Source organism: Malurus melanocephalus, unplaced genomic scaffold (assembly GCF_030028575.1).
Source record: "Malurus melanocephalus ecotype Western Australia unplaced genomic scaffold, MMel_1.1 scaffold_107, whole genome shotgun sequence".
In the NCBI taxonomy this organism is placed as follows: Eukaryota; Metazoa; Chordata; class Aves; order Passeriformes; family Maluridae; genus Malurus; species Malurus melanocephalus.
In genome coordinates, this window is record NW_026623339.1 from 1,942,858 (window position 1) to 1,962,563 (window position 19,706).

Here is a 19,706-nt window from a genome sequence, read left to right on the forward strand (position 1 = left end):
GGTAGGCTTGAGTGGAAACCATTTTCTCTTCCAGCATTTTTTTAACCATCTTGGCATTTTGCTACTGATCATGAATCATGAATTTTTAGATACTTTATGGCTCTAAATAAAATCTAAGCCCTCTCTAAACAAGATTAATTTATTCAGTGAAAAAATTACTTGAAAAGGTCACTTTTCCTTCTCTCTCATTATCAATTCAATTTCTAACTGCAGGCAGAGAGAAATATAACCAGCACAGAACAGCCATGTTTCAAGCAAGCAGAACAACCTCTATTTCTCTCTCTCACAACAGAAATCCTCATTTCACTGGCAAACTGTCCAAAAAGTGAAAACGCTTTTGCTCCTTCCTTGTACTAAACATAAAAAGCTTTTTTGGTTTTGGCGTTTGTTTGGTTTTTTTTAATTGAGAATCTACAGCAAACACAAACCCAGGTAGCTTGGCCAAGTGTTTATCTGCAATTCACGTGCAACATCCCCATTCCCTTATTATCTGGCTTCCCACTGGTGAATACTTCCATGTATTGTGCTGGAACTATTGAAAGCATCAAGCACTTCAGTTCCTGGCTTATYCTTTGTGGTACCATAAAGCAGAATYATGGAATCATTTAGGTTGGAAAAGCTCTCCAAGACCATCGAGTCCAATTGTTAYCCCAACAYTGCCAAGGCCACCATTAAACCCTGTCCCTAAGAACCACAAAAATGTCTTTTAAATGCCTTTTGAAYACCTGTCCACTCCACCAGTGCCYTGGGCAGCCTGTTCCAATGCTGGAMAATCSTTCCTGCAGAGAAATGTTTGGTAATATCCACCCTAAACCTCTCCTGGCACAACTTGAGGCCGTTTYCTCCATTCAAACCCTTCAGATAATGGACTGCAGCTTTGTACACATGGGTGCACCTTAAGTCTCCAAAAGGAAACAGAGCCCTGGTAACCTAAGGATACCTGAGCTGCCACCTGAGCTCCCAGGGAGCCAAGGCCACCATCTCACATGTCCCTACAAATCCTACCCCATATATTTTCCAAGCTCAGAAAATGTTATTACCTTTATATCAACAAGACCCCCAGCAGGTGCCCACACAAATACAGCATCTCCTTTCTCTCCATAATCACTCAGCCCCTCCCAAAGCTCACATATACCTACCCAAATTCCCGTTTCCTACTTCTCACAAGCCTTTCTTTCCCTGTCTCCAAGGTAGCCCTCGCCCATCCCCTCCCAAATCAGTCCCAGGCTTATCCCCCAAAGAAACACGACCCCAAATCCATTCTYTGCACAGCAGCCCTTTGCTGTCCTCCTGTTCCTCATCCATCGCAGCCTCCCACACACTTTGCCAATCCCTACATCCACAAGGTCACATCAGGCYCCTGTCTGCCGCCCTGTCAGGGCCACCAGCACCTCCCTCTCGGTAGCCACCTGCCAAATTTGTCTGTCCACATCATATGCCTGTCCCCTTCACATGCTGCTCCAGCCCMCCAAAACCCCCTTAATGAGCCCAAATCCGACCGCAAAACCTCCTACAACTCACCGCCCCCCGGAACGCCAGAAAACCTATTCTTAATACCCCATCACTTCTGTTCCACCCCAAACCTCTGCATCCCTATCCTTCCCACCCCAACGCCTTAAATTAGGTGTTAAACTGTAATTTATCCTCAACCACCATCAGCTGTGCGAATGCCCCACCTTATCCCCATCAAACACCTTAACACCCAATGATAACGTTTAAAACCTCTCCCCAAACCCTCTATCCCAGCACCTCCAAAGCCTGAGCCCCCTCATCTTCCCACCCCAACGCCCCCAAACAGGCGTTTAACGCCGTTTCTTCCACAATCACCGCCACAGCTGCGAAAACCTCCGCTTCTCCCAAACCAAACCCCTTCTCACTTTATCATCAAAACCCTTCACATCCCCTCTCAGCGCCCCCCACAATGCGCCCCCACCCTTCACACCCCCTTCTCCACCCCACAGCCCCCTCGGCGCAGCCCTGCCGCTCGCTGTCACCCCACTCCCTGCCGTTCCCGCTGCCCTCTCCGGTACCTGACGAAGGGTCCCGGGGCTCGGGGCCGGGGCCGGTGCCGGGGGGGCGGCGGGAGGAGCGCGGAGCGGCCGCACAGCGCCATGGCGACCGCGATGCGCCGGAGGAACGGGGAGGCTCCGCCACTGCGGCCCCGCGCCCCGCCCCGCGCAGCGCGCACCACTCGGCCCGGGGGGGACGGACGTGGCACACCCGCACCGCTCCCAGCGCTCTCCGCCTTTCTGACCGCGCGGATTCACTCCGAGTTGTTTTTTTTTTCGTCTAGCAGTGGGTGGAGTCGGGAATTTTTGGACAGCCGCCGGTAGGTGCGAGTAAACATAGCGGGGATGCGGATGGTCACCCCTCGGATAGGAATGGGCTCGTCCAACTCCAGCCCCTGGCTCGCACACCCCTCACTCCCCCCCGCGCTCGCTCATGGGCGCGTCCGGCCCCCACCGCTGCTGTCGTTCTGCCCCCCCTCCGTGGGGTGTGGGCTCGTCCGATCCCGGGGAGGGGGGGACAAGGGACCCCCGGGAAAAGGTGACACTGAGACCCCCGGGAAAAGGGTGACACGGAGACCCTCTGGAAGGGTGACACGGAGACCCCCGGGAAAGGGTGACACTGAGACCCCCGGGAAGGGTGACACGGAAACCTCCGGGACCCCCGGGAAGGGTGACACTGAGACCACCGGGACCCCTGGAAGGGGTGACACTGAGACCCCCGGGAAAGGGTGACACGGAGACTCCCCCGGGACTCCTGGGAAAGGGTGACACGGAGACCCCCGGGACCCCCGGGACTCCCGGGAGGGGATGACATGGAGACCCCGGGATCCCTGGGACTCCCGGGAAGGGGTGACACGGAAACCCTCGGGACCCCGGGAAAAGGTGACATGGAGACCCCCAGGACCCCCTGGAAGGATGACACGGAGACTCCCGGGACCCCCGGGAAAGGGTGACACGGAGACCCCTGGGAAGGGTGACACTGAGACCCCCGGGAAGGGTGACACTGAGACCCCCGGGACCCCCGGGAAAGGGTGACACGGAAACCTCCGGGAAGGGTGACACTGAGACCCCCGGGAAAAGGGTGACACGGAAACCTCCGGGAACCCCGGGAAGGGTGACACGGAAACCCCCGGGAAGGGTGACAGGGAGACCACCGGGACCCCTGGAAGGGGTGAGACGAAGACCTCCGGGACCCCCGGGAAAGGGTGACACGGAGACCCCCGGGACCCCTAGAAGCGGTGACACGAAAACCCCGGGACCCCTAGAAGCGGTGACACGAAAACCCCGGGATCCCCGGGAAGGGGTGACACGGAGACCCCCGGAACCCCCGGGAAAGGGTGACATGGAAACCCTGGGACCCCCGGGAAAGGGGTGACACAGAGCCTTGAGGAGCAGGGGGACACAGAGACCCCCAAAATCTCCCAGAGCCCCGAGGGACGGTGTAGCCAGGATCCCATCCAGAACCCCAAGGATGGTATGTCCCCATAGAGTGATGTATCCTGGATTTTCCCAAGTGTTGTCCCACCGGCACAGGACATAACCCCATGTCCACCCAGCATTGTGACCCCTCCCCAACCCCACTCACCCCAAAACCACCACAGCCCCGCTTGGGCACCCCTCTGGGGCAAGTCACCAGTACCCACATGGGTTTTTCTTGTTATCCCCCCAAAATAATCCCCTTTTTCCAACCAGCACCCCTCTGTGCTGGCTGTGTCCAGCACAAMCATCCTCACAGACACCTTTTTTCTTTTTCACACCACAAATTCAGCGTGTTTGTCCCCTTCATCCTGCTCAACCTGAAGATTCCAGCCTTGCCACGAGATCTGGCCATTGAAACCCTTTCCCCAGTCTTTTTCCACTTCACCCAAATGTTGCACCATTGCCAAAAAAATGAGCCGGGATTTTGGGTCCAGCACAGAAAACCTCCAAAGATCTCTAATTAAAGCACTGAGGTCATCACAACGTAATGAAGGAAGGATCTGGAGCCAGGATTTAATGAACCGTGAGGGGCACACRGCTGGGAACCCGTTAATCACACATCCCTCGGCCAAGGGGAGCACATCCTGCTCCTTCTGCACCCTCCTGGTTCACCATCAAACCCCCGGGGATGGAAAAGCTGTCCCATGGCATGGCAAAAGGTTGGGAAAGCATTAAGGAACACCGAATTTGCTGTGGGGGCTCTCGTTCCCCCCCAGAGCGTTAATCCCRCCCTCCCAGTGCTAATCTGGGCTCCCTGTGTTGTGTCCATCCCCATTAATCACCCCGGGGGATAAGACCCCTGGTCTGCATCTTATTTTAATTACACCGGTATTGGCCAAGAGCAGAGCAAAGCCCTAAATCTGCAGCTTTGGGGTGTGATGGAGGCACAGGGCTGCTCAGAGAAAACTCCTTTTCTCTTCCTGAAAAACYCAAATCACWSYRRGARTGCTCAGGRTCTCTCACTCYGATYCCAAATCACAGCAGGAGCACTCAGGGTCTCTCACTCTGATCCCAAATCACAGCAAGAGTGCTCAGGGTCTCTCAYTCTCACCTCGTTTTTAACCTGGTGCAGGTGAAAACACATTCCAAAGTGTTCTTTTTTTTATTCCCCAAAAACCAAATTGGACTTTGCTCRCCGCCACAGAGCAAAGACAAGATAAATAAATATGCTGGGCTGTGACCCAGCTGCCCTGCAGCCACCAGGGAAGCGTTTTAGCCAGCCTTGATAAACTTCTGATTATGTTTCCACGTACAGACACATCCCCACAGTACGGGTTGTGCTCACGAGGACCTGGCACCACCCCAATCCCAAATTCTCCCTATTTTTGAGACCCTGGACACTCTGAGCTTCCTAAGGCAGCAAAGAGAGCTGAAGCTCTGGAAGGAAAAGCGGGCATCACTGCTTAGAACCCTTGACTTCCCTCTGGAAAGCTCCTAAAATGCATCCCTGCTGTTCCTGTTGTCGTTTGCTGAGTGGTTCAGTCTCCTGCAGAGCTCCTGCTGGCTGTCCCCATCCCAATCCACGGACCACCAGYCCCCAAAAGCTTTTCCCAAGTCCTCTCTACATCCCAAACTCGTTTAAGGAAAGAGACATCCCAGCAATGCATCCTTTCCCTGTAACAAACACCATCCTTAACATCTGGGTGCTGTGCTGGCTCCTCCCATCTCCTCTCTTCCATCTCCTCTCTTCCATCTCCTCTCTTCCATCTCCTCTTCATCTCCATGTCCTGCCAGGGCCTCCAAAACCCAAGGAACACAGCAAGGCTATGGTGGGAGATGAGAGGGAAAAGGGATCTGGACAGGATTTAGGGATATTTTGCCCCCAAGGCTCTTTCAGCCGACAAGGGGGGATATTTCACACCACAGATGCTGTGACCTGCAGCCTCGTATTTCCCTCGGGATACAAAATCAGGTCAACAACATGGAAAACACCCAGCAGAGAGGTCAGGCTTCCTGGAGAAGAAGTGATGTCAACCATTGTTCCCCCTCTCCGGCTTCCTGAGCTTCTCCATCCCGCTATTGTTCTATATTTCCATGAATGAAACCCACAACAATTCCCAAATTGAGGAAGAGGAGGGCAGAGTGGTTTGGGAATGGGGCAAAGCTGCTGCTGGTGTTCTTTGGTGGGTCCTCCACCTCGAGATGTAGATCTTGTCCATGGGTAAACCCCAGATCTGGGTTTGGTTTTGTGAYCTGGTGGGGCTGCTCCTCGCTGTGTTTTGGGCTTGGGCACCTCAATGTTGGCATCAGCCCATGGGAACAGCTGCCTTTGCACCCTCTTCCCTTCATCCCTGCTTATTTTTAGCAAATCCCTGCTGGAGAAAACAAYGTTGTGCACACAGAGGCCAAAATTAGCTGTTCACCCTGGAGAGGGCCTTTGTTCCCCCATCCGTGAGGAATGCCTGAACTTCTCACCCTGAGCTATGGCTGCTCAGTGAGGCTGGAGCTTGAATTTTTTTTAAAAATTTATGGATCCAGCCCATTCTAGTGGCACCTGCACAATCCTTCCCCATGGGAAAATCATTGGCTGCTGGGCATGTCTGCTGTGGGGTTTTTTTGATGTCCTGGTGCCATCCATGAGCCATYCTGCAGGATTTCCCAGGATGCTGGAACCCCAGCAAGATCTGTCTCCATCTCTGGTGTTCAGCTGGGCAGTGGCAACCCCAAAAAAATAAACCTGGAGTTGGCAGCTCCAGCCCAGTGACYAGTGACAACACAAGGGCTCCAAATAAAATCAAACAGAAAAGATTTATAACTCACAAATCTCACTTTTAGCATCCTAAGAGTCAAGGATCCATCCTTTAGGGCTTTCAATTTGCTCTTTCCTTATCCCTCTGTAGCATCAAGGAGATGTTTTCCTAAAGCAACAGCACTTTTAAGGAAATAATTCTGATTTCTTGGAGAGAAAACACAAAKAATGCTGTGCCTGCATGGTAAACAAACAAGGTAGTGCCTTGCTGTGCTTCATAAAAATGTTTTTTCCTCCTTTTTATTTAGATTTATGGGATCCTGCTGCATTTATGGGATCCCATGAATGTTTCAGAGAAGTCCACCCTCCAGGCAGTGAATGTTCATTCCTTGCTGCCTTACAGAGCTCCTACTGAAAAATTTATGGATAGCACAAGAAAAGGATAAAAGACTGTAAGAAAAGTTTTCCACTTTTACCTGGGGAGGGAAAATTAATTAATAAATGATGCTGGCGATAAAAAAAAAACCTCCTACTCCATTTATTCTTCAGGCTAAAAGATCTTCATTCTTCTCTAGTGCTATTTTGGGAGGAGAGATATTAAAATTCCCCCTGCCCTTAAATTACTGTTTTGTTCTTGCTGCAAAAAGCAGCCCCAGGGTCAGAGAAAATAAAAGGGTGAGTGCTTCAACRAGCTGGGATCTGCTTGTTTATACCACCCTGGATCTGGCACCACACACCCATCAAACACGGGGTGGGGATGCAGGAGGTGATGGAGACACAACACACCAGAATCCCATGAACACAGGAAACATCTCAGAAAATAGCACTGACCTCGAGTTACCCAGGCTTGTTTTGTTACAGCCACTTTGCAAATGAAGAGTTGGGCTGAGGGAGGGATGGGGATGAGGGGGAGAAGGAGTTAGAAAGGATTTTTTAGGTGTTCTGTTTGCAAAGCTGGCTCTGTGTTTCACCGAGGAGGGGATTTGGTGCTGCTGGTCATTGCTGAAATCACCTTTGGCTTCTCCAGCACTGGATGGAGCAGAAAAAGGTTTGCTGCCAGATGGGGAATGAACCACTGGCCCTGAGAATAATTTAGTGCCACCCCAGCATGGTCTGGGACATGTCCAGGTGCTGTAGGATCATGGAATAGCCTGGGTTGGAAGGGACTTGCAGACCATATTGTTTGGACRTATCAGATTTACCAGATTTTGGACTGCAAAACGTCAGGAAATTGCTGCCTGGACTGCTCCCTTCCACCCTGGAATTGTTCTGCAGAAGAGGGAACAGTTGGGATATGATTTAGGATCAGATGGAGATTCAGGTTGGAAGGGACCTGGGGATGTYTCTACTCCAACCTCCTGCTCAAAGCAGGGTCACCCTGAGGTCAGATCAGGTTCCTCTGAGCTGTTTTCAGTTTGCTCCTGAAAACCTCCAAGAATGGGGACACTCAACCTCCCTGGGCCCCTCCCTGGTACCCCAAACCCCAAAGATCTGCTCCTCTTCCTCTGCTTGRTCTTTCACAACCATCACCTACCCACCCTCAACATCCCAGGGTGTGTGGCCACCACCTCTTGAAGCCCCCCAGCCCTACACTCATCTTTTTTCCCATTTTTGAGCCTCAGATGAACAGAGGTCCCACAGCATCTCGTTATCTCCAGGAACAACTTCCCCCCTCTCTACCCGCTTCCTCCAGAGCCCAAATCCCTCCCTTGATTGTGCTTCACCCTTTCAGAAACCTCCTCTCAGCCCTAAAACCTGATTTGAGCCAGCACTACCTGATTTTGCAGYTCCCCAGCTCGCTCTCAAGTCTCTGCCTGCTGAGGAGAGGCTGCAGCTTCAGCCAGAGAAGCGTCTTCAAAGGGAAAACCATCTCCAAATTTCTCCTCAGCTGGTGGTCCTGGAGAGCTCTGGGCTCCTCCTAAGGGATGAACAGAAGGTGATTAAAGAAGCAAATTGGCCAGGATGCTTCTGTTCAGTGTAAATGGAAAATCGTTAGGGGCTCTGTGAAGATACAGATCAGAGGATTCCAGAATGGTTTGCGTTGGAGGAGATCTTAAAGATGATTTTTTTCTATCTCCCTGCTATGAGCAGAGTCACAGATTCTTTGGGCAGTCCGTGCCAGGGCCTCCCCACCCTGACAGGGAAGGATTCTTTCCCAAAATCCCACCCAGCTGTCCCCTCTGGCAGTGTGAAGCCATTCCCCGTGTCCTGGCGCTCCAACCCTCCAACCCTCTCCAACCCAGAGCCAAGAAAACCCCTGCTGGTTTTCCTCTCCCAAACAGACCCCCAGAAGCTCTTTCTCTCTCTCTGAGACCATTTCCCTTCATCCCTCACCCACCACTTTTCCCAGGAATCAGGCACAATTTCTCCTAATCATGAATTTTGCATTCCTGGGCTCCCTGTTTTCACCTCGCCATGGTTTCTGTCTCAGAAATGTTGAGAGCTGAGAAGGCCGGGGATGTCAGGAAGGGAAAATCCATCTAAGCTTTTCACCTCCTTTCACCAAAATGTTATTTCAGTAGCATTTTCATGCTGCTGATTCATCTCCATCTCTTCCCACCCACCTCCAGGTTCATCCAGTGCTGCCCACCACTTTTTCAACAGGAGGGAACCACCTAAATCCTCCAGAACCTTTTCCTCCCTTTTTCTCCAAAGCAGGACATTCGTGTCCTCTGGTCCCATCACAAATTCCCACCCTGCAGAGTCACCACTGCCTTTCAATTTCCTTTTGAGCCTCCCTGATGGCCAAAAGCAGCTCCTGAGCAGGTTCCCTGTGGCTTTTCCCGGATATTCCAAGGATTGGGACCTCACTGACCACTTCACTCTTTGTTGGCTCCAGGGGAAGGAAACAACAATGAGATCACTCGGAAAGATTTTTTTTTTTTCCCTTCAGATTTGGCTTGCTCGGTGGAAATCCAGGAGTGTGCTCAGCAGACACCGAGCTGAGATCCCCTTCACCCTCTGCGGAAACAGAAATTAAACTCATTTTCGCTCATCCATGAAAACAAAGGTGGTGATAATTACAACCAGCAGYGCTTCTTCCTCCTCCTCCATCCCCTGGAGGGAGGAAGGCTGAGCTCACGGTTTGGTGGAAGGGATGTGGGAACCAGCAGGGACAAAACTGGGACAAAGCCAGCAGCCAGAGCACCGCGCCGGGCTCAGCTCCTGTGTTTTGTTCCGTGATGGATGGATGGGGACGAGTCCATTGTGCCCCCTGGAGCCATTTAATGGTGGATTTGATGCTCRGCACGGATCCTGGAGCTCTGCCTCRGGCACATGGGGATGTGCTCAGCATCTCCACGTGCGGCATTCTGGGCTCAAGAGCCACCGCTCCCCTCTGCTACCCCGACAAATTAGGGGAGTGCGGTTCATTTTATGGCTTTTTCCAAACGGGTCAGCCTGGAAAAAGCCACAAAAGGATCCTCTGCAAGTCAAATGTGCAGTTACAGGGATTTGGGAGAGGATGCAGGCAGGAAAACCTCACATTCGGTCGATTCGCTGCTGTTTTTGTGGCTGTGGGGAAGGAAAACAGAGCTGCTCGTTTAATGGAGCCTTGGGAAGGAAATTCCCCCTTCCCAATTATTCTTGGGAAAGCTCACAGCCATAAATCTGGGGTCACTCATAAAATCTTCYCTCCCTGTCTGGGACAGCTGGAAAGGGAAATGCTCCAACCTGTTGCTTAACGTGCTGGGGAAATCGCCACTGGAAAGGAGAGCTGGCAACAGGATCCAGGAGAAATCCTGGATCCATTTCAACTCCAGCCAGCAGCCTTTGCCGGGTTTCATGAGCTAAAAAAAACGCACAGAACTTAAGGAATAATCTAGAAGTAAGATCCTACTGTGAAGAGCTTCCTGGGAAGCCACAGCAGGGGCATGGACAACTGCAGAGGTTTAGGAAATGATAACCCCAAAATCAGTTTTTTGGCTGCTCTCTGCTGAGGGGCTGACTGCTGAGTGATGGAGAGGTTGGGCTTTGCTGGAGCTGCTTCTTCATGACTCAAAAACCTTCAGGTCTTGCACCATCCCAGCCTCCCAGGGAAGGATTTCATGGAATCTCGAATCATTAAGGTTGGAAAARACCTCTAAAATCACTGAGTCCAACCACTGAGCTACCACCACCGAATTGGCTACTAAAGCATGTCCCCAATTCCACATCCACAGGGCTTTTCAATCCCTCCAGGAATGGGCAGCTGTGCCAGGGCTGGACACCCTTTCCATGAAGACATTTTCCTCAAAATCCAATCTAACCCACCCTGGTGCGACTTGAGGCTGTTTCCTCTTGTCYTGTCCCTTGTTACCTGGCATATTTCAGATTATTTCAACTTCTCCATGTTGTCACCCACACCAAATTCAAAGATCTTGGGCTCTTCACAAATGAAAATCCTGATTTGATAGGAAAACATCCCTGATTTCCCACCCCTCAGGCATGGGCAGGAATCGTGTCACTCCAACCCGCGGCACAAAAGCCTTTGTGGGCTCTTTATCCTTTGCTCTAAACCAGCACCAGCCTCTATCAGACCGTGATTTACAGCTCTCCATCTCCCCCAGGGCTGTCCCAGGCGGCTCCAYAGCGATTCCGGCAGGAATTGCTTTCCCAGCGGGTGTTTGCAGAGCGCTGGGCTCGGCGGAGCAATATCTCGGTGGGAAATCCCACAACCCTTAATTTATTGATTACCATTAGCAGCGATAACGCTAATACGGCAGCAGAGATTAAAATATTCTCTGCACGGGCACTGAAAGCTCTGCCAGCTGCGAAAAGGCTGAGGATGTGCTGGGAAGGGGTGCCATAAAGRCATTTTTTTGCATTTCACCCCAAAGATAGGATCCAGTTCCTCGAGAGAAATCACAGAGGGGCAGCAAAATCCCAAAAGGAATGAGAGGGGGGTGTCTTTACAAACAAACTGTGGGGTCTGCTGGGAGGTAAGGCCAAATCCTGACAGGTGAAAGGAAAAATGGGAGGAAGCATAAATTCCACAGGGATTCCACCCATTGACACAGACTGGTCAATAAATCCCAATAAATCCCTGGACTGAGAGGAAAAGAACAGAGACACAAAGAAAAAAAAAAGGGGATGTGCATTAAATGAGGGTCTGTATTAGGGGATTTGGTACCTCTCAAGTACCTCAGCAGGTGGGGAAARAGAGAAGGAAATGCGGAGGGGAAATTGGGATAAAAAGGAGGCTGCATCCTGCAGCAATTTGAGAGAGCCCATGGAAATGTCCCATGGCCTCTCCCTTTATTAATAAAGTTACAGGACTCGTGTGTCTCCTTTCTGGACATAAACCTGTGCTGTTTGTGGATTAATTTTCCTGACACCGCCGAGCCCCAGGCGTGGAGCTGTCACCTGAGGTCACTCGGTGATGGGCAGTGAGGGATGGAGGCAGCGATTTTCCTGCTCCCTGAGAACCTCAGCTCCGAGTCAGCTGGGCACCCTCTTCCCGAGGGTTTTTTCTCACCATTGAGGCTCTCACCAGCTCTCCTCAGGGAGGGGACACTGCCATGCGTGTCCTGGAATTGTGTGTGACACCCGGTGGCAGCAGCTGAGTGATTTACTCGGCTCCTCGTAATGCACAAAGTGGTGCCTGGGAGCTGCTCGCAGGGCACACAAGGCGAGCTGAAACCACTGCTTTCATTTCAGTAWAAGGCTCTGCGTGCCTCCCAGCACCGGCAGGAAAGGGAGAAAAAAAAAGCCTTCTTTAAATAAATCACAGGCTTTTCTTCCCGGCTTCAATGGGAGAGTGCAGCGAGTCAGCTGAGGCCATGACAATCTGTCCTCGTGTAAAAACATCCATTCCTGCAGGTACTTAAAATGAAAACATAAAATTTATGTGCCAGTCTCCTTTTGCTCAGCATTCAATGCAGCCGTAGCTGATGTGAGACTCACCAGTTGAAGTCCCCCGAAAGAGGGAATGCAAAATTTATGAATTTATTTTAGGCTTGGAGCTGCCTGTGCATGCACTGAACGCGGCAGGGAGATTTGTGGTGTCAGATGGTTGGGTTGTCCAGGGATTGTTGTGGATTCCCCATCCCTGGAAGTGTCCAAGGCCAGGCTGGATGGGGTTTGGAGCACTCTGGGATAGTGGGAGGTGTCCCCCTGGACATGTCCAGCCAAAACTCTCATATTTGGCTTTTCCAAGAACCAGATCATCCACCTGGAAACCCCAACAGAGACGTGGGTTCCCAACAGATGGATAAAAATCTGTGTAAATCACTGTAGGTGTGAGGATGCTGCTCCCAGCACCTCAAGACACACTGGAACTTTTAAGGGCAGGAACTGGGAGGCGATTTGGGACAAAATTCTGGCAAATCCCTAAAAAAATGAATGAAATTGCACCAAGCTCTGTCCAGGTGCCCGTCTCTCATGAACCCCCAGTGAGCCACGAGCGTGCAGCACCAGCACGGATGGAAAGGCAACCTCCAGCATTATTAACTGGGAAATAAATCCCCAGTGGGTGTCTCGCCTCTGCTGCCCGGTTTTAAATCTGGAACTAATTTCGTCGTCATTCCGATGAGTGACGAGATAATTGCTGCAGCTGGGCCATTCAGCCTGCTCCAAAGAACTCCTTTTTTTCCATTAATTCAGGCAGTGATTACAGACTGCCGGCCAAATTTATTTCTGCTGCGTGTAACCCTATTAAAGGCAGCGCCTTCACCCCGGGGATGGGCTCAGCCCGTCACGGCCCTCGCTGTTTAAATGGTGCGCTCACTTTTCTTTGTTCTGGGGGAAACAAAGGAAAAGCTATTTTCATAGATAAAAAAAATATAAATAAACAGGGAAATCTGCCCCCTCCCTGCGCAAAAAATGGACAATTAAGTGGCTGAAAATTAGAAATGATCCATTCTTGGTCAAGAAGTCAAAGAAACAGCCAAATCGCTGCCTGAAAAATATCTGTGAAWTATTCTCTGTTCTCGTTGTGCGAGGGGAAGGAGGAGCGTGGCGCTCGCCTGGCACGGCCGAGATGCTGACAGAACCGGGGACAATGCTCACAAACTCTTCCCCGAGCAGCTGGGAGAGATTTGGAGTCGAGGAGGGCTTTGTGCATTGCGGAAAAGAGAGACAAGAGCTGAAAAGGAGGAGGGGGGGAAAAATGCCCGGGATAAACGCCGGGAGAGCATCTGCAGGAACGTCCACAAAACCCCTCGCCTTGATGCTCTCTTGGGGGTGTTTTTTGGTTCCTCCGCGTCGTGCTGGCATCACAATAAAACAAGGCAAGGTCTGAGGGGTACAAAATGAGATTTGACTGGCTCTGGTTTTCCTAAGTAAGAATAAAAATGCCAGGAAGAAGCGTCGCACGTCGGGTTGAGGGAATCTGCAGGCGGGGGCTGCGCGAATGCGATTCCCATCCCTGCCAGCGCAGTGATATTCCCTATTCACCGGCTGAAAGGAAGCTAAAATTAGGATATTAAAGTGTCTTCCACCGAGGGAACAGAAATAAATTGCCCCATTGTCAAGAGAAGGGCGTGGGGGAATCTCCCGTCTCTGCCCTTGACTTTGACCCCCGGCTGCTTTTTCCCCCCGAGCTTTTTCATCTCGTTCCTTTACCTTGCTTGATCTTCAGGCGAGGAACAATAGGAGCGGAGCTGTCGAGTTAAATGGCAATTTACAGCTGAAACAAAAGGGGTTGGGGTTTTACACCACGGCCTCGGGCAGCCCATTAAATGAAAACAAACCGCTGATCCCATTAGCGAGCGCTCCCCAGGCACGGCCCGGCGGCTCCTGCTGCTCTAAAGGAGAAGGAAAGGAAATCTCGAAAGGAAATAGAGGAAATATCCTGTTTTTCTTTTGTCGGAAGGCGTGTTTGGACAAGCAGACCGCTGAATCGTAGAATCGGGGAATGGTTTGGTTTGGAAAAAACCTTTTAAAAGCTTCAATTCCATGGAAAAAGCTTCTATTCCTCCCGCTGTCCCAGTTTGCTCCAAGCCCTGTCCAGMCTGRCCTTSGACACTTCCAGGGATYCAGGGGCAGCCACAGCYTCTCTRGGAATACCCATCCTCACCCCTCTCTTCATAWAAATTTCCTTCCTTACATCTGCTCTTTCAAATTTCCTGTTGGAAGAACTCGCTGGTAGGGAGCTCAGAGAGAAGAGTGGGGTGGAGGGGTTTGGATTTCACTCCTGACATCTCATTTCGCTTATCCCACCCTAAAATGCAAGGAAGACACATCAGCCCTTCTTAGGATCATGATGAAGATGAGTTAAAACAGTCCAAGGGCTGCAATTGCAAAGGAAACCTTCCTGCAATCAAACAGTCACAAAGAGCATCACCCTGCTCCTCCTGGAATTCAAAAGCAGTCAGAAAACTCTTATTGGATTAAAAAAAAAAAAAAAAAAAAAAAAAAAAAAAAAAAAAAAAAAAAAAAAAAAAAAAAAAACAAAAAAAAAAAAAAACCCAAAAAAAAAACCGAAAACAGACAGGAAAAATGGAGCACACTCCCAGGGTTTGTTGGGGGGTCTGTGAAGGGCCACGAGTTGGATCCATGATCCTGGTGGGTTCCTTCAACTCAGGATATTCCATCATTAAATGTGTTACATTCCTATTAACTTAAATGACACTCAGAGATATTTACACACCTGAGAAATCTTTGCTCATACAGGAAACTCTCTACCCCAGGAAGGTTTTTACCTCCCACTCTCTGAATTTATTAAAAAATCCTTTCCCTGTAGGGTGCACCTGTATGTGCAGAGGTGGGCAAGCTCCTGGTTTCTAAGAGCCTCAACAATAAATGTCTCAAATTTTCTACCAAATAACATAAAATATTTGAGGTTGGATGGGTGAAGGGTGAACTGAGGTTTCCATCTCAGTTGTCAGAGCTGTTCTGCTCCAGCTCCTTGCCCCACCAGCACCAGGGTGGGTATTTTACCTGAAAGAGGTCAAATAAAATATCCTTTCTCTGAAACATGGACAGAAGAACACAGGGATGCCCCATCCCTTTAAGTGTTCAAGGCCAGGTTGSATGGGGCWTGGAGCACGCTGGGAAGGAAGGTTTGGTCTCTCTGGACCCACAGAGAAGGAATTCACTGAGCTGCTTTCCCCTGCAGGCTCAGGCTGTTTTTCTGGTCGGTTTTTGTCATTTATCCATTCATTTCCCTTCTCTGCTGCTGGGATCTGCACCCCAATTACAGCCAGCCCGCTGCTGCCAATGCCAGCGCAGCTTCCTCCGGGAAAACAGAAATCATTAAAATTAACAACAACCTGCCAGGAGCTCAGGAACACGGTGAATCAGCATTTAAACTCACACCTGAAGCCTGCCCTCGCGGGGCTTGGAAGCTGAAGAAAGGAGTTTTGAGTAATTGTGTGTTCATGCTTGGATTTTAATTACATCCACGTGGAAACTGTTTGCCTTTTTATGAGCGTTGCTCTTAAGGGCATGGATTTGGGATAACCACAGAATCCAAGGGAGGCAGGGAGTGAATCCATGAATCCATCCATGAATCCATCCATGAATCCATGAATCCATGAATCCATCCATCCATCCATCCATGAATCCATCCATGAATCCATCCATGAATCCATCCATGAATCCATCCATCCATCCATGAATCCATCCATGAATCCATGAATCCATCCATGAATCCATCCATGAATCCATCCATGAATCCATGAATCCATCCATGAATCCATCCATCCATCCATCCATCCATCCATCCATCCATCCATCCATCCATCCATCCATCCATCCATCCATCCATCCATCCATCCATCCAGATATAAAATCTCTTCGTGATTTCAACCCCCCCGAGCCTCTTCATTAGACCCAGCTCACCCCAGCCTGGTAAATCCTGGGAGAAGCCAGCCCTGACTGCAGGGTCTGGAAGGACCCAGACAGATGCTCAGTAATTCAGGGGACTCCATGATCCCATAAATCACGATCCTGATTAGGGTCAGAGGCTGCACAAAGCTCTGCCCCGGAGCTGCTGCGATCACCAGGCTCCTCCCGTGGGAGGACAGCCAGAGTTTCTCCCCGTGGCAAAATGCAAATTCCTGAAGTTCTCATCTCAGAGGAGTCCAGCACTGAACAAAATCAACCCTGCTCTTTTAGGGATTCTGCTCTCACCTGGAAGTCTGTTTGAGGGAAGGCAGAAAATAAATCACTATTTCACCATAAAGCACCAAACCCATCTGTGACTGTCACCCACTGGGAGGCTCAGGATGGGCACCAGGCACAGCCCAGGACAACCAGGGATGCTGTGGAACCAGTGGAAAGTGTGATTTATTTGCACAAACACTGATCTGGCACGGGTGTGTTCATGATTTTATTCATCCACAGGGTTATCCTCAAACCTGGCTCCATCAGGAATGTGCTGCCTGCTTAATCTTTATTTTTCTATTTGTTTGTTTTTTCATTTCCTAATTCCTCCAACAGAGAGAGCTGCAGTTCCCAGCGTTTAATGCTGGGCAGGTTAAATTTCATTAATTTTATAATGTAATTTCATTATCCACTCCAGGTACCTGGAGCACGAAGTTAACGGGATCAGAACTGTCCTGGGTCAGCCAGGCACAAAAAYGAGGGGAAAACTGATCCATAAAGGTGAATCCACTGTGGCTGAACCCAAACTGGCACCAAAAGCCTCTTAATGAGCTACAGGGGCAGGGAAGCAGGGACACAGGAATATCAGAGAATCAGAGAATGGTTTGGGTTGGGAGGGACCTTAAATCCCATCAATCCCATCCCATCCATGGGCAAGGACACTTCCCACTGTCCCAGTTTGCTCCAAGCCCATCCAACCTGGCCTTGGACACTTCCAGGGATCCAGGGGCAGCCACAGCTTCTCTGGGAATTCTGTCAAAACCCCTCACCACCCTCSCAGCCAGGAATTTCTTCCCAATATCCCACCCAACCCTGTCCTCTTGCAGTTTAAACCCAGCTTTAAGCCCAAAAGTTTCACCTTCGGGCAGAAGCAGTGCAGCTCCATTCCAAAATTTCATTCAATTTCATTCCAAAAAATTTTCATTTGATTTCATGAAATTCCATCTCACTTCCCTCCATTCCATGAAATTTCATTCCGTTTCATGGAATTTAAATGAATTTAAATTTTTTAAATTTTTCAGATTTAAATGAAACTGAAAATTTCATTCCATTTTATTTGACCCCATAAAACTTCATTTCATTTCATTTCATTTCATTTCATTTCATTTCAATTCATTTCATTTCATTAAATATAATTATTCATGTAATACCATGACACAAAATGAAACTTCCTTTTGTTAAATGAAATTTTGAAATTTCATTCAATTGCATTAAATTTCATTCATTTTGTTCCATAAAATTCCGTTTCATTCCATGAGATTTCATTTTAATTCATTTCATGCCGCTCCATAAAATCTCCTGTGCTCTGATTTTTTTTAATATTCCATTTAAAAGAATCAGCTGTAAATGCCAATCATTTATTTTTCTGTAATCCATAAAGTAGCTCATTGAAAAAGCAAAAATATTGTGAGTTTGAGTGATTTGAGCCCATGTGTTCTCATAGGGGTGSAGAGAACCCCATTTAAATCCTATTTTTGATGGGCATTCATAAAAGAAACTTTTTTCCTCATCACCAACCCTGAGTGAGCCTCCTAAGATCTGAAAATCAAATTTTTCACCATTTCAGCTGCTCTGAGTGGATGCCTGGGATTAAGGGCAGAAATTTGTCTTGCCCAAGATAACTCAGTTCAAAATTCAGTTGGAAACCCAAGTCAGGGAACCTTTTCCAAACYAATTTTTCATAGAAAACCTTTGGATAATTACAATTTAACGCTATTTACGATTAGTTTTAGTAATTTTGCCATGGAAACTCATTAAGGATGGAGCCCCAAATTYCTTCCTCTGAATTATAAAAGAAGTTTTGCCCTTTTTTTTGAGCTTTTCAGGAACTCACACGTGGGATCTGACATGAGGAGAACAGAGGAGCCAGAGCTCAGCACATCACAGAGAAACCTCAGAGCAGGGGGAAAACTAAACAAAGGAAAAAAAATTACAAAAAAAATCATAAAATTAGGATCTGCAGAGGTGATAAAAATTAGGTTCTGCTGCTTTTTCCCCGAGACACCTCCAGGATGCGCGGCTGGAAAAGTTCTGCCTGACCCGGGAGTGACGCCGGCTGGAAAAAGTGGAAATTGCAGAAATTTCCTCGCTCGGGAAACCGCGGCCATAGAGGGAATTGCGGGAGCCAGGGGTTATAATTCCATTATTTGTGCTTTTTTCAAAGCTAAACCGTCATGGGACCGGTCCGTTCTATCTCATTTCTGCCGTCCTTTTTAACCTTTTATGTCGCATTTCTCCCCAAATATCCCAAGCAGTTCAGTTCCCGGGATTTTTTGAGGCAGCAGGAACCACGAGCTGCTCGAAAATCACAAAAAAAACTCACTCAGACATATTCTGGAACCACCAGGCAGCATTTCCTGTGTAAATTCCGGAGGTTAATTGTCCAAGAATGAATACTGACCGTGGATTGATGGAAGTTAGAGAGGGGAATGATGCTTTTACTTCAATCGGGAGAGCTGAAGGATATTTTAAAAAATCAGTGTCCACCCGAGCAATTTCCTAAACAGAACCAGAAAAAAAATCACGATCACTCCTGACTTCCAGAGCACCCAGGTTTTGTAGCCTTCTATGGAGTGTTTTCAGATACTTTGCTTATATATATATATATATATATATATATACATATATATAAAATAAAAATTAACGTATTTCTAGAGTTCAATATCTGTCCAAAATATTAACCCTGCCCCCCTGACAAATTCACCAATGCCTTTCCCTCCAAGGTGTTCTCCGTCCCCTCAAATTATAAACCCAAAATGTTCGCTCCCTCCCCTACAGTTTACCTCACATCCCCCAAAAAAAAATGTTCATTCCATCTCTTAAAAGTTTCATCCCTTGAATTTTCCTGACCTGTCCCCTACAGATGACCCCAAATCTACCCCCAAAACATCACCTATAATCGCCTCAATTTTACCTCAAATTTTTCATTCTCTCCCTCACATACTAACTAGGATTTTACCCCAAAACGTCACCTATGAATCGCTTTGATTTTACCTCAAATTTTTCATTCTCTCCCTCACAGACTAACTCGGATTTTACCCCAAACATCACCTGTGAATCACCTCAATTTTACCTCAAAATTTTCATATTCGCCCGTGCAGATTAACTCGGATTTTACYCCCAAAACATCACCTATGAGTCTCCTCAATTTTACCTCAAATTTTTCGTTTTCTCCTGAGTGGATTAACTCGGATTCTACCTCCAAAACATCACCTCAATTTTGCYTCAAAWTTTTCATTTTCTSCCGMGCMGATTAACTCMGATTTTACCCCAAAATGYTCATTTTAACCCCTACAAAYCCGAGAAAAGGGGRAAAMTCCGACTCGCAGTACCGAGCGTTCCCCACAGGACGGCAGCACTGAGCTGGAAACGCCACTGCGCATGCGCCGCTCGCTTAATTATCATCCCATTCTTAATTATCGGGATTCGTTCGAGTCACCCTTTTTGGGGCGGATTTGGTACATTTTGGCTTTGTTTTCTTTATGGTTTTGTTTGGTTTGGAG

At 48.8% G+C, this 19,706-nt stretch overlaps 1 protein-coding gene across 2 annotated transcripts in view; it reads right to left on the reverse strand.

Annotated features, from left to right (window-relative positions):
- DNAAF9 (dynein axonemal assembly factor 9) overlaps positions 1 to 2,144 on the reverse strand; it is a 62,159-nt gene extending 60,015 nt beyond the window's left edge. For both annotated transcript variants that reach the window (XR_008965564.1, XM_057369326.1), the window contains exon 1: positions 2,031 to 2,144. Coding sequence is in view for 1 of the 2 variants with exons in the window: in XM_057369326.1 (XP_057225309.1) it covers positions 2,031 to 2,113 (83 nt within the window). In the remaining variant the exon portion in view is untranslated. The remainder of the gene's footprint in view (positions 1 to 2,030) is intronic.
- Between the last annotated feature and the right edge of the window lie 17,562 nt (positions 2,145 to 19,706).